We start from the raw sequence: 14,864 nt of genomic DNA on the forward strand, positions 1-14,864 counted from the left end.
TTGATAGGGAGGACCGCGGTTCGATCATCGCAACTACGATCGAGAGGGGACTAAAACCACTTGATACCAAAACTGATCCCCAAACCAGATTGAACTTGTGCTGAAAAAACAAAAAAAATAAATAAATTTGAGTTTGAGTTCAAATTTAGTGATAGTGTGCTTCTACTACTAGTCACACTCTTGAGGATCCCCAAAGACCTCATCCTCTCAAAATTCAATGGCCAAAAACCTTCCAAACGTCCTTGTTCTTGGTCCACCAACATGCTTCTCAACTTTCGAATCACTTTACTCTCACAAATTCAATTTCCTTAACCCCAAAACCTCAAATCTTCCACTTCAACAATTCATACTTACCCACCGCCACAATCCATCAACAATTCCGGCCATATTATGCGGCGCTGTATGTTCCATCACAGTCGATATCCTCGATCTCCTCCCATCGCTCCGTCTAGTCGTCACCTCCAGTGTTGGAACTGACCACATTGACCTTCATGAGTGTCGTCGCCGTGGAATTCAGGTTGCCGGTGCCGGAGGAGTTTTGTCTGAGGATGTGGCTGATGCAGCGGTGGCGTTGCTTATTGCTGTTATGAGGAAAATGACGGTGGCAGATCGATATGTGAGGACGCGGTGGGACCATTCTGGCCCTTGGGATTTTCCCCTTGGCTATAAGGTTTCATCATATCTTACTTATCTTGAATTTTAATTACTCCATTGTTTTATTATTATTATTATTATTATTTTATTTTTTTAAGACTAGGTGACAATCACTAAATCACTACTAAAACTCGCACAAACATAACTGCAAAGTCCCGAGTTCGAGAGGATGATATTGACATTTGTCAGTTAAAAGTGACCGTTTAGATTAACTTATTTTTGAACTTATATGGTAAGAATTAAAATCAAATCTAACCAAAAAAATAAGAGAAAAATTCAATGAAATATGTTGCATAATATTGAACAAATTTGTATTTGCACTTGCACAAGACACGTTTGTAACATAACAAACTAGTCTCTAAAAAGTGCAGGTAATATAATATGGTGAAGAAACCATATTATACTATTAATTAAGTTTGGCGAAGTTTGGTGAAGAAACCATATTATACTATTAATCAAGTACAAGTTTAGAGTCATCTACATTCTTATGTGAGACACTACTTTTCGTTTTTTTTTTTAACAAGATGGGTACATTATACCATTGTAGCCAAGGGGAAAATGAATTAACAACCGGGTTGGGATGAGTAGCTCGACCGGTTAAATTAGTTGAGCTAAGGGTTAAGGAGTTAGAGGTTCAGGGTTCAAATCCTGACAAGGAGAAAAACTAACATAACATTGTAATACTAACAATTAAACCACTTCAACATATATTAATGTTTATTTGGAAACTCAAAGTTCAAAAGCTTAGAATTGTTACTTCAGTAAAATCATGTTGAAAGTGCACATAGTGAAACATATTGATGCACAGTGCAACCAAACTTGCACTAAACAATTCGTTTTTCACTGTTTGTTTCAGTTATCAGGCAAGCGAGTTGGAATTGTTGGATTAGGAAGTATTGGCATGGGAGTCGCAAAACGGCTCGAGTCATTTGATTGCATTATCTTGTACCATTCTAAGCATAAACAATCATCAATTTCATACCCTTTCTATTCCAACGTTGTTGATCTCGCAACTTCTAGCGACGCACTTGTGGTGTGTTGCGCTCTAAATAACGAAACACGACACATAATAAATAGGGAAGTCCTTTTAGCATTAGGTAAAAAAGGGTTTATTGTCAATGTTGGAAGAGGAAGTCTTATTGATGAGAAACAATTGATCAAGTGTTTGATGGATGGAGAAATTGGAGGTGCTGGTTTAGATGTGTTTGAGAATGAACCTCGTGTTCCTAAAGATCTCTTTGCAATGGATAATGTGGTTTTATCTCCACATTCAGCTTCTTTAACTGCTGAATCAACATTGAGTTTGTGTGAACTTGTGGCTGGGAATTTTGAAGCTTTCTTTTTAAATAAGCCACTGATTAGTCCCGTGATTTTAGCTGAGTAACTGATTCTCTCATGGGATTATATCAGGATTGTATGTACTTAAAAATACTTTTATATTAGATTAATTTTATGAATATCAAGTTCGAGAAAGTCTAACCTAGGCACAAACCCAACAGTACCTTGACTCGCACTATCAAAATTTATTTTAACGCATCCCATTGGAGGAGGCTTCCAACCAATCATACATTGTTGTTTTCCAAAACCGTTCTGACACAAGTCGAAGAGCTGGTTTGCATATAACTGCTTTATAGCATTAGGAATATGACACCGCGGCTGTCTAGGCCTCTCAAAGCCAACATAGTGCTCCTCCTTATTCCGCCATATCTAATGACACGTTTGGGCACAATGTTAAGACCATTTCTCCGCATTCACGCTACTGTGATGATTCAAATTTAGTTGCAACCATTCGTCCATACCTGCATAAGTGGCAAATCACAATACTAAATAAACATAAGTGTTTGTGCAACTTAGTGATCATGAGATATCTGTTAAGGCAAATGCAATCTCTAATCTTTATTCATCATAGGCAAGGCCTTATATAGTACATACAAAGTGGTTACAACAAACTAATCAACAAGCTAACAAACTTAACCAACTAACTTGGCCTACAAGTAACCAACGCGCGCGCAGGCCTTGGCAGCTGCGGTTGGCTCACACGCGTGCCTAGCTCGCCAATGAGCTTGCTTGCTGCATACACACTAACATAGCCTCTCCTAAACTGCATTCTGTACAAAGATTCAGTTTACATCTTCAATCTTACACAGGCCCAATACATCTCTGAACCTATAAAAAACATCAAGGCTCAAAGCCTTAGTCATGATATCAGAACTTGCTCAAAGGATGAGCAATGCAGCAGTTGAACCTTCCCATCCTTGGTTAGATCCCTAAGAAAGTGAAACCTGACATCTATGTGCTTGCTTCTTCCATGCATTACTGGATTCCTTGACAGCTTAATTGAAGAGCTATTATCACAGAATATGGTGATGCATTCCTCTTTGCCTGCACAGATGTGAGCAAGGAGCCTAGACAACCAAATTGCTTGACAGGCACAGTTGGCTGCTGCTATAAACTCTGCCTCAGTGGTGGATAGTGTTACAATTGGTTGCTTCTTTGAGGACCATGACACTACCTTTGAACCAATCATAAACACATAACCTGATGTGCTTTTTCTATCATCTAAATCACCTGCATAATCAGAATCTGACCAGCCAGATAATTCTTCACCATTTCCTTTTCCATACCACAGACCATGGCTAATGGTACCCTTCAAATATCTGAGGATTCTCTTGGCTGCAGCAACATGGATCTCAGTTGGCCTCTCCATAAACCTTGCAACTAGGCAAACTGAAAAAGCCAAATCTGGTCTAGTAGCAAGCATATACATCAGACAACCAACCATCTGTTTGTAATTGGTAGCATCACAAGCTATTCCATCTTCATCTTTAACCAATTTGTTGCCTGGCACAATTGGATTGCACACCCCATTACAGTTTTCCATGTTGAACCTCTTGAGAATTTCACAAGCATACTTTTGTTGGGACATGAAAATTCCTTCTTTGGTCTGCTTTACTTCAACTCCAAGGAAGTACCTCATTTTTCCCAAATCAGTCATAGCAAAGTTCTTTTCCATGGATATTTTGAATTCATCAAACAGTTTTTGGTCATTACCAGTAAAAATCAGATCATCAACATACAAACTCACAATGATTACTTTACTTTCTGCTTCTTTCTTTACAAAGAGAGTGTGTTCATGAGCACATTTCATGAAGCCTTCCTTGCAAAAATAGGCTTCTATTTTGCTATACCAAGCTCTAGGGGCTTGCTTCAACCCATATAGAGACTTTTTCAACTTGTAAACCATATCTTTCCCTGCTTTCTGATAGCCTAAAGATTGTTCAACATACACTTCCTCATCCAGCTCACCATGTAAGAAAGCACTTTTTACATCAAGTTGAAATACACACCAATTTCTAGCTGCAGCTATAGCCAACAAGGTTCTAATAGTATCCCATCTAGCCACAGGAGCAAAGACTTCATTGTAATCAATGCCCTACTGCTGAGTATATCCCCTTGCCACCAATCTTGCCTTGTATTTATCTATCTTTCCCTGTTCATTATACTTTGTTTTATAGATCCATTTGACTCCAATTTTCTTAGCTCCAGAAGGAAGATGTGTTAATTCCCAAGTGTCATTACTTTCAATAGCTGTAATTTCATTATCCATGGCTTGCCTCCAGACATCATGCTTTGCAGCATCATTGTATGATATAGGATCTTCACTTGGACTGAAAAAAGCTTGGCTGTTGCTGCTTTCTCCAATCTCAATGTCACCTGTTTCATAATCATTCAAGTAATCAGGCCTCTTTGAAACTCTTTTGCCCAATGGATTTTCATTGTTTCCATCTTCCTCTTCTGAATCAGACACAACTAGATCCATCTCTTCACTCTGAGAATTGCTGGCTTGTTCTTCAGCATCATTGTCTGTCTCATTAGCATAACTTGTGGAAGGGATTTCAACATCATCACAGTCAACTATCTGTTTCATCTTGTTGGAATTCTCAGTATTCTTATCATCCCAATTCCACTGTTTGCTTTCATCAAACTTGACATCTTTGCTGACAACAATTCTCTTTTTAACTGGATCATACAACTTGTAAGCCTTAGATTCTTCACTTAAGCCTAAGTGAATGCAGACTGTACTTTTGTCATCTAACTTCTTTCTCAAGTTATCTGGAACATGTACATAAGCAATACATCCAAACACTTTGAAATGGCTTACAGATGGTTTAATCCCACTCCAAGCTTCTTCAGGAGTCACATCTTTGACTGCAAAAGTGGGAGATCTGTTGAGTATGTGAGCAGCCCAGTTCACAGCTTCAGGCCAAAAACTTTTTGGAACATTCTTTTCACTGATCATACATCTAACCATATTCATAATGGTTCTATTCTTCCTCTCAGAAACTCCATTCTGATGTGGAGTGTAGGCTGCTGTAAGCTGTCTTCTTATGCCATGAGTGTCACAAAATTCATTGAAAACTGATGAGGTATACTCACCTCCCCTATCTGTTCTAAAGCATTGAATGGCTTGCTTACATTCATTCTCAACTAATGCTTTGAACTTCTTAAACATGGTTAGGGCCTCAGATTTCTCATACATGAAGTAAATCCATGTCTTTCTGCTCATGTCATCTGTAAAGGTAATGAAATATCTTTTCTTTCCATTTGACTCAGGACTAATTGGTCCACATATATCAGAATGAACCAGTTCTAACTTTGTGCTAGCTCTCCATGAACTTTTCTTAGGTGCGGATTGTTTTTGTTGTTTACCTTTCATACAGTTTGTACATTTTTCATTTGATTCCTTCAATTTAGGTAAACCAATAACCATTTGCTTTTGAGTCAGTATATTCATACCTTTGAAGCTCAAGTGGCCATATCTCTGATGCCATAGGGTAGAGTCATCAGCTCCTGAGATCTTCATACATTGAGGGACTATGACAGGTGCTTTGATCACAAACATTCTATTGAAAGTCATTGCTGTGGCCATGATCAAGCCCTTTTCATCATGAAACACTTTGCAGGTATCATCTTTGAATATAATTGTCAAATTCTTTTGCTGCAACTGACCAATACTCAATAGGTTGTTCTTCAAACCAGGCAAATAATACACACTTGTGAGAGTTTGAACAAAACCTTTGATGTACAGCTTCAAATTACCCTTACCTTCAACAGCCATTTTTGAGTCATCACCCAATTTCACTGAGTCTTTAAATGTGTCATCAAAGTCAAACAACCAGTTCTTGTTTCCCACCATGTGGTTGCTACAACCTGAATCCAAGAACCACAATTCCAGCTTATCATCAGACTCAATTGAGTTGTTGACTGTAGTTTTTTGAGCCATCAAGAGAATTTCTTTTGTTTCATCAAATTGTGCATAGTTGGCATGATCTTCTTCCCAACTTGGGCAATAAGCTTGATAGTGACCAAGTTTATGACATTTATAGCATTCCACTGATTCTTTATTAATGCTAGCACCTCTTCCCCCTCTTCCTCTAGCCCTACCACGGCCTCTGCTGTAAGAACCTTCACCTCTACCCCCATTGTAGCCTCTTCCACCATTAGAGACCTTGAGGATCTGTTCTTGCTCATCTTTCTGACTCCTCATTCTTTGTTCTTGAACAAGTAAACTGCTCTGCAGCTCATCAACTGTCATGGTGGTTGTATCATTAGATTCTTCTATTGAACAAGCAACATAGTTGAATCTAGATGTCAAAGATCTCAAGATCTTTTCAACAATCATAGACTGTGTCACAGTCTCACCATGACTACTCATCTTGTTTGCAATGCCCAGAGTTCTTGAGAAATATTCCTCAATGGATTCACCAATCTTCATGTTGAGGGTTTCAAAATCCTTCCTCAAAGCTTGAAGTTGTGCTCTCTTCACTTTGGTGGATCCTTGATACTTCTGTCGCATTGAATCCCATATTTCTTTAGTTGTACCTCTTGCAAGAATGGTTTCAAGGATTGATCTATCAATGGCTTGAAATAAGAAGTTCTTCGCCTTCAAATCATTCAATTTGCTCTCATGTGCACGTTGAATCTGTTCTTGCGATGCTCCAGCAGGAGCAACAAACACACCATCTTCAATGAGATTCCAATACTCTTTGGATCTCAGCAGATTTTCCATTAGCATCGACCAGTGATCATAATGTCCATCAAAGCGAGGGATGGATGGTTGCAGGTAACTGCTTGATTCCGCCATGGAATCTTCAAGCAAGAAACGAAAAAACGATAAATCTTTGTAACTGCGGTTAGGAATCAAAGGATTGGATCGTTTTGGAGGTAAACTGATACCAAACTCTCATGGTGTTACACTAACTGCATGTCCTATGAAGTGAGTGAGTATAGTGTAAAGAGAGATAACCAAAAGTTGTTATTTGTGAGCCAACGATACTAAAAGTGTTTGGAGAAGGAAAAACTTATTTTTTGAGCATATTTTATAGATAGATGAACTTGCACTAAAGAAAAAGATTGTTGATAAATGTTAAAACTATATGTTGAAAAAAAAACATATCAAACAACATATAATATAAGTTCGATGTCCATATATCATCAAATACCATAAAATCTTAGAAGAAGCTTTGATTTAAAAATACCAATTACGAGAATACTATTTATCCATGTAATTCTTCTTATTATTTTAGACTAGCAGTGTTTGTTTCAAATTATATCTGTATATTTATAGGAATAGACTGATACATTCATGTGTTTGTTACAAGTTTACTATTTATTTATTTATTTTTTCAAGTAATTTAATGATTAGAAATTCACCTATTAAAATGAATAAATGGGAGATCCCGTGTTCAAAAACAATGACTCTTGCATGCAATTTTCTTAAGTTATGCTTAAGGGGACCAAGTTTACTAAATTTTGTTCTAGTATAAACGATTCTTGGGAATAGAAAAATTTGTCCAAAGAAAACAGTGGAAAAAATTCTACCGAAATATAAAAATAAATTCATGTATAATTATAACTAATCTACCTGTTATAAAAGTTACTGCAAATATTGAAATTATGTTAACCAAACAAATATTTTTTAAATACTCAAGGAAAATATTTTCATCTTCATTCTAAAAAAAAAGTTATTTGTCTAAAAATAAATTTAGTAAATTTAGACAAATAAATTTAGTAAGCTTGGAACAAACTCCCTACCATACGTTATTTTTCCTTGTTTAGCATATCTACTCATGTAAATGTTGACCTACAAACGAATACGACGAAAAACTTGTGTTGTTCTTCATATCAGATTAATTTCCTTTATTAGAGGTTCTAATCCCCAAGATAATATTAATTTTTTTCATTATTCCATTTACTTTTCCACATTCTTATAATAATCACTTAATTTAATTAAAAAAATGCGTGTCTTATGCTGGATCATTTGTTTTTTCCTAACACTTTTTGCATCAAACATATACCAAGCAAGAATATTACATGTAGTTAGACTTTGTAATGAATATTTTCCTTTTTTTTTTTCACTATTAATATTCGATCCACTAAACCTCTTAATTTAATTTAGAAGTCAGTTCTAAGTTCTAATATCAAGTGATTCCAGTCATCTCCTTATTGCAGTTGTGGGATCAAATTGTGATTCTTTCCTACCAAATTCAACTCAATCACTACTAAACCAACTAATAATTGACATATTAGTTGACTCGTTTATACTACATTCATAAATTCCATTAATGCATGATATATATTCCTCGAAAAAAAAAATTAATGCATGATATGATATATAATTTCTACTTGAGTGTACTGTTTTTTTCAAAAGTAAAGCAACTTTTCTTAATTAAGGGGGATGCAAGATGTTTATGCACACACCACTTGTATGATTTGAACATTGGCACATATAATCTACCAATATTTTGTCGACACATTCTAATTATAAGACATTGATAGAGATAGAAATTGGAACAATTTTATCAAAAACAAACTATATATTATAAGATTCTCATATTCTTTTTCTCGACTTCCCCAATGAACTCTCTTGGACTTTCTACACACTCCATTTTCACCACCTTTATTAATTAACCTCTTCCTTTGTCTTATTTCTCATTCAATCACAAACTTTTATTTTCTCTGCAATTTCACACTCTCTTTACTCCTCAGCTAGCTTCTACTTCAAATTCTTACATAAATTGCATTTTCTCAAAAATATTCACACCAACAACTCAAACATGCAAGTGCTTAATCCATCAATGCTATTTGCACCCCCAAATACAAAAGAAAATTTTATGAATGAACAAAAACAATGTCATGATACATCTTTTCTACCTTGTCAAATTACCAACATACCCTCAGAATTCATTTGGCCAGAACATGAAAAACCATGTCTAACACCACCAAAACTTGAAGTTCCACCAATTGACTTAAAAGCTTTTCTCTCTAATGATCCAAAAGCAATTTCAAATGTTTGTTCAAAAGTGAACGATGCATGCAAAAAACATGGTTTTTTCTTAGTTGTTAACCATGGAGTTGATAAAAATCTCATAACTCAAGCTCATAAGCTTGTTGATGATTTCTTTTGCATGCAACTATGTGAGAAACAAAGAGCTCAAAGAAAAGTTGGAGAACATTGTGGTTATGCTAATAGTTTCATTGGAAGATTTTCTTCTAAACTTCCTTGGAAGGAAACACTTTCTTTTCGTTACACTGCTGATGAGTCTTGTAGAACTGTGGAGGACTATTTTGTAAATGTCATGGGGGAAGATTTTAGACAATTTGGGTAAGACACAATGAAGTTTACCTTAATACTCTAATTTTTTCTTTTAGTTTTCAAACTTAAAATGACAAAGTTTGTTTCAAAAGCTATTTTTTTTAAAGCTATTTTTTTTAATGACAAAGGTTGGAAATTTTTGCTTTTATTTTTCTTACATCTTGTCGGTCGGACCTTGAACTTTGGACCTCAAACTTTTTTAATTCTTAACTCAACTAATTCAACCAGCTGAATTATCTATCAAACTTTATTTCAAATGCTATTTATTTTCATCACCACACAAAACCATTTTTCTACTCTTTCACAAAGCTTTCACAATTGTTCTAGATTTGAACTTCGTCCCTTAAAATTATATGTAGGTCGTTACATTTTTGTCAAAAAAATAAACATTCTTTTCTAATTCGGAACTAATAATTTATAACAATTTTTATCTACTTTTCTAATTCTTTTCTATTATTTTTTTTCAAATTAAAAATTATGTTGAGTAGCTTCTCTATAAATAATTTTTTATAAGTAATTTTTTTGAGTGATTTTTCACTATGGTATATACACCAAATAACTTCTTCATTTCTCTAAATTATTGAGTGGCAACTTTTTTTTAATCATCCTTAACAAACAATATATTTTTAATATTTTACAACTTTTACATTCATATATAAAAATTAATTATTTGTTTCATTTGATAGGAGTGTGTACCAAGAATATTGTGAAGCTATGAGCAATCTTTCTCTTAGGATAATGGAGCTTCTTGGGATGAGTCTAGGAGTTGACAAAGAATATTTCAGAGAACTCTTTGAAGGAAATGACTCAGTAATGAGATTGAATTACTATCCACCATGTAAAAATCCTGATTTAGCTTTAGGAACTGGACCCCATTGTGACCCTACTTCCTTAACCATTCTCCACCAAGATCAAGTTGAAGGTCTCCAAGTGCTTGTGGATGGAACATGGCACTCAGTTGTTCCCAAAGAAGATGCCTTTGTGGTCAACATTGGTGATACATTTATGGTAGGGTTCATATATTTTTAAGGTTGTCAAGTCAATTAATTCATTAATAGTTTTTATTTTATTTTTTAAAAATATTTATTAGAGAAGATAAAAATATCATTCGATAATTATCTATAAGGGGATTTGAGATTACATGTTCTTACTACTGAGCTGACATCTCACAGATAATATTTAGTCAAATAATTTAGCTGTATAAATTTTGGGTTCGACTTCGTCCTAACATATATAGCAATATTCCTACCAACTAGTTACGCTAAAACCCAATTTAGTAGTTATTATGCTTATGGAATAAAGTTAAATACTAAAATGGTTGTGATTTATATATGTTTTAGGCTCTATCAAATGGGATATTCAAGAGTTGCTTGCATAGAGCAGTTGTAAATGACAAAATAGTGAGAAAATCACTTGCATTTTTTCTATGTCCAAGTGAAGACAAAGTTGTGACTCCTCCAAAAGAGCTTATAAACAAGGAGAATCCAAGGATATATCCAAACTTCAAATGGCCAAGTTTGCATGAATTTACACAAAAACATTATAGGGCTGATGAAAGAACACTTGATGCTTTTTCAAGGTGGCTACAAGAGAGAAACAACTAATATAGAAGTGTCCCCACCTTTGTCATATTGCAAACAAAATTTTAAATTGAGTTTTTTTAACTTAAGGAAGATGACATCACATAAAGTGAAAAGAGGGTGTGCTTTTGATTAAGGGAAGAAGATAATAGAAAACACCAAAGATTAAGCCAACTATGTAATTAGTGTTAGAAGAATCCTAATCCTAATTATGCTAATGAGGAAATGAAACAATATATTCCTCTAGGAATAAAAAGTTCAATAATGCTTGTTATATAATCATCATGTTTTTCTTGTCACTACTAAAGCATTTTCATTTGTCTTTAGTTCTTCAACTTTATTGTAATTTTGTACTAACCGTATGCATGATGTATATTATGTAGATGTTGAATATATCCTTATGATAAAAAGTAAGTTGCACTTGTGTCTTCATAATCACATGATATATATTTTGTTTGAACTATCTAGGAAAATTTAATCACTTCAATTGAGAATTTATTCATACCATTGCTCTCCAATCATAAATAGGAAATTGATTGACAATGCTGGCATGGCTAGCAATTTATTTATAGTGCTTTATCTACATAGCTATATCACCTTAGCTTTTGTTGTGGAGTGTGAGGTTTATAGGAAGTGTGGTGAATTCGTTAAAAATCCCACATATTTAATGCGTGGAGCAAATTTATCGGCAACCAAAATTAATCAGGAATGACAATTATAATCACAAGTAAAAGATAAAATAACAAGAAAAGATAAAGAGACAGGCGCACAATATTGTTTATCCAATTTGGTTCAAAGATAACCTACGTTTCCCGTGACCAAGATACTCAAATTTGATATAGTGTTTCTTCAAGGTGATTCAATCTCATCCCTAGCTAGTGTTTGTTTGCCAAGAAAATTTTCTATAAACCCTAATTTGTATGTTGGCCTCAAATCCTTATTTTTCTCTATGCAATACAAGTCCTCTATTTATAGAAAAATAAAACCCTTAAAAGTAGGAACAAATATTCTCTAATTCGAAACATAATCAAAACATATAAAATAAACAAATCTGCGTGCATGCACCGGTGCATATAGATGCATGCACCGGTGCATATAGAACTCTCAGATTTCTATACCCTCCGCGCCTTGCACCAGTTCAACATTTCACATGCATCGGTGCAAGAAACTCTCGGGTTTCAGTCTTTCGCGCTTTGCACCGGTTCAACTAGACGATACATTGGTGCATCTTTTTCTGGGCTGCTTGCACCGGTGCAGTCCTGACATGCACCGGTTCATCCTGGGACTTTGAAAGACTTGAATTTTTGTGATTTTAAGTTAATTCTCACATAAAGTAACAAATGCCTAAAGAATTTTTCTGATTTTTCGGACGAACTCTTGATTATCAGGGACCTTTTACCAGAGAACCAGAGTTAATAAAAAAAACTTAAACATATCATTATTTTTGTCTTTATTAGAAGACTGTATGTCCAATATCTTGGACTGTATATAGACTATAAATATATGATTTGCCTCTGTAAACGTGTTGTTTGCTGTAACATTATTCTTTCAAGTTCAAATTCAAAATGAATACAATATCATATGAAGCTAAAATGTTATTGTCAAACAAAAACAAAATGTGAATCTAAAATGATAGATATCTAATAAATGAATTGGTTATTTTGTAGCCGATGGAGACATTGCTGCACACAACTTCAAAACTAACCGACTGGTGTTTGGGCTATAATTTGGACTCAATTGATTTGATTTTATATATCAAGGTTAATTAGACAAAAATGTCACTATAACAATGAAATGGACACTGCATTCCAATGAGTCATTAATCTTAGCAAAGTGTTTGTTTTTACTTGTTAGCATGGTTTGCTCGAATTGTTCATCTAGAAAATAATCTTTTATATGCCAAAATTGGTAATGATGTGCATTTAATTTTTATTCAGGAATTTATTGCTCGGAGGTTTGATTTTTAATAAGTGATACCTAAAACTAGTTTTAATATTCCCGTCTTAGTGCGGAGTATTCCGTCTTAGTACGAAGTATTATCATCTCGTTTTGGTACGGTGTTCATTTGTTTCAGGCTGAAGGATTAAGGTTGATTCAGTGCAGATTCGATCAATGACTTTGGTGCCATCAACGCTACAGATCCGGAGGCATGGATATTCCGGAAACTTAAATATAGTCAAATATGTAGGCTTATGCAATATGCCGTTTTATGCTATTAACATGGATGTTGTGAGTTTGTTCGCAGATTTATCCTTTTTGTTTTTAGCGATTTTGAATTTGTATTGCATCGATGTACTCTTATCAATTTGAATGAATGAATACCTTTTATTTACTAAAAAAAATATGTGGTTTTTTTTTTGGGTATATATATAGTCTTTTGTAATTTTTTATTAATCAAACAAACTTGATTCATTTTATTAACTAGCTAGTTTCCATATATTTGATACTCCCTCCGTCCCAAATTATAAGGGAAAAAAGCCCATTTTTTTGTCCCAAATTATAAGGGAGAAAGTCATTTTCAAGAATGTTTTTCTCTTATTCTCATAAAATTAAATGTAAATTGCATTTAATTTTCTCTCTCTACCCTTTTCTCAATAAACAACAACCAATAAAAATTATTTTTACATCTTCCTATGCAACTTATTCAAAGGAAAGCCCACAAAAACATATTTCAAATTCTCATGTTTTACTTTTTCTTAATAAGTGTGATTTTTTTATTTTCTCTTATAATTCGGGACGGAGGGAGTATTAGCTTAAGAATTGGCCGCCCGAAAATGAGTATGAGCAACCATATTCACTTGTCTCCTAACAAAGTTTACACAAGATAACATAATTTGGGTAATGTCAGCAACAATTAATCTAAATTTCAAGTTACTGCTACGCCTAGTTCGAATACCTTCAATCAATGGACATGTGAGTCGCTTTTAAATTGAACCCTTTCGAAATCTCTATGATTGACTTCCTTCATGGCATGCAAGAGAGCTCATGTTTCGCTTTCCATTGTTGACAGGGTGGCCCGTTGTCTCTGCGTGAAGCCAACTACAAAATTACCAGCACGATATATTCATATTTTTTAGTTTTAGTCATTTTAAATTTGTGTTATTTAATGTATTATACTAATTTGAGTAAATTAAATGAAAATGTCGTTTTTCTTAAATTAAAAAAAATAAATTCAAATGGTGCATGTATCTATACCTATATATAAAGAGATATAAAAAAATTTGGTGTGGACTTGTCATAATACTATCAATACCCTTGTTTTATTTAGCAACAAAAATATTTTATTAACAAACTCACCATAACATGACATGTCTTCTTTTTTAGCAACAAAAATCATTTATTAACAAACTCACCATAATATAAGACATGCATTTTTTTAATTTTTTTTACATAAATTTATATAATAGTTAATTAAAACTAGTCTTGTCATACCCTTGGCATATATAGTTAGGTTTTTCCTATAATTATTGCACTTATGGAGCTCCAGTTATATTGAATTATTTTCAATTAAAATATAAACATTTGGTTACTGTCTAATTAATTAACTTTACTCTCTAAGTTACAATAAAAACAAAAACTTATATCAAAAAATAAAAACAAAAACTCAATTCTATAAGTTATTTTAACTTAATTTTACTTTATTTATTAATATTGTACGGATTGTTATCCTTAAGTACTATAGATAACAAAATTTGTATAAACTTTCAAGTTTCAAATGTAAACTAAATACAATAGAAACGACGACAAGCCATCTTAAATTCTCAATATGTCTAAAATTATGTAAAAGATAAGCACAAAACCATTTGAAGTGTAACAAAAAAAAAAAAAACCCATTTGAAGTATATGTGCATCATTAATTTTTTTTATACTTTTTACGTTCATTCAATTATTAATATATGTTATCCAGTTTGCAGATGATGGCCGTCTGTGTTTATAATAAAGGGGTTAGTTGATAGTTATACCAACTATTATGT

At 33.8% G+C, this 14,864-nt stretch overlaps 2 protein-coding genes across 2 annotated transcripts; both read left to right on the plus strand.

Annotated features, from left to right (window-relative positions):
* Window positions 1-153: 153 nt before the first annotated feature.
* LOC123900122 (glyoxylate/hydroxypyruvate reductase HPR3-like) lies at window positions 154-2,127 on the plus strand. The gene is made up of 2 exons (XM_045951448.1): window positions 154-670; window positions 1,511-2,127. Exons 1-2 carry the CDS (start codon window positions 218-220, stop codon window positions 2,036-2,038), a joined length of 981 nt encoding a protein of 326 aa, XP_045807404.1. The 5' UTR covers window positions 154-217; the 3' UTR covers window positions 2,039-2,127.
* Window positions 2,128-8,583: 6,456 nt separating this feature from the next.
* On the plus strand, window positions 8,584-11,322 carry LOC123898246 (gibberellin 20 oxidase 2-like). Its single transcript, XM_045949151.1, has 3 exons — window positions 8,584-9,319; window positions 9,997-10,318; window positions 10,651-11,322. The coding sequence occupies exons 1-3, from the start codon at window positions 8,772-8,774 to the stop codon at window positions 10,912-10,914; spliced, it is 1,134 nt and encodes a 377-aa protein (XP_045805107.1). The 5' UTR covers window positions 8,584-8,771; the 3' UTR covers window positions 10,915-11,322.
* Window positions 11,323-14,864: the final 3,542 nt, after the last annotated feature.

Source organism: Trifolium pratense, linkage group LG7, assembly GCF_020283565.1.
Source record: "Trifolium pratense cultivar HEN17-A07 linkage group LG7, ARS_RC_1.1, whole genome shotgun sequence".
NCBI lineage: Eukaryota > Viridiplantae > Streptophyta > Magnoliopsida > Fabales > Fabaceae > Trifolium > Trifolium pratense.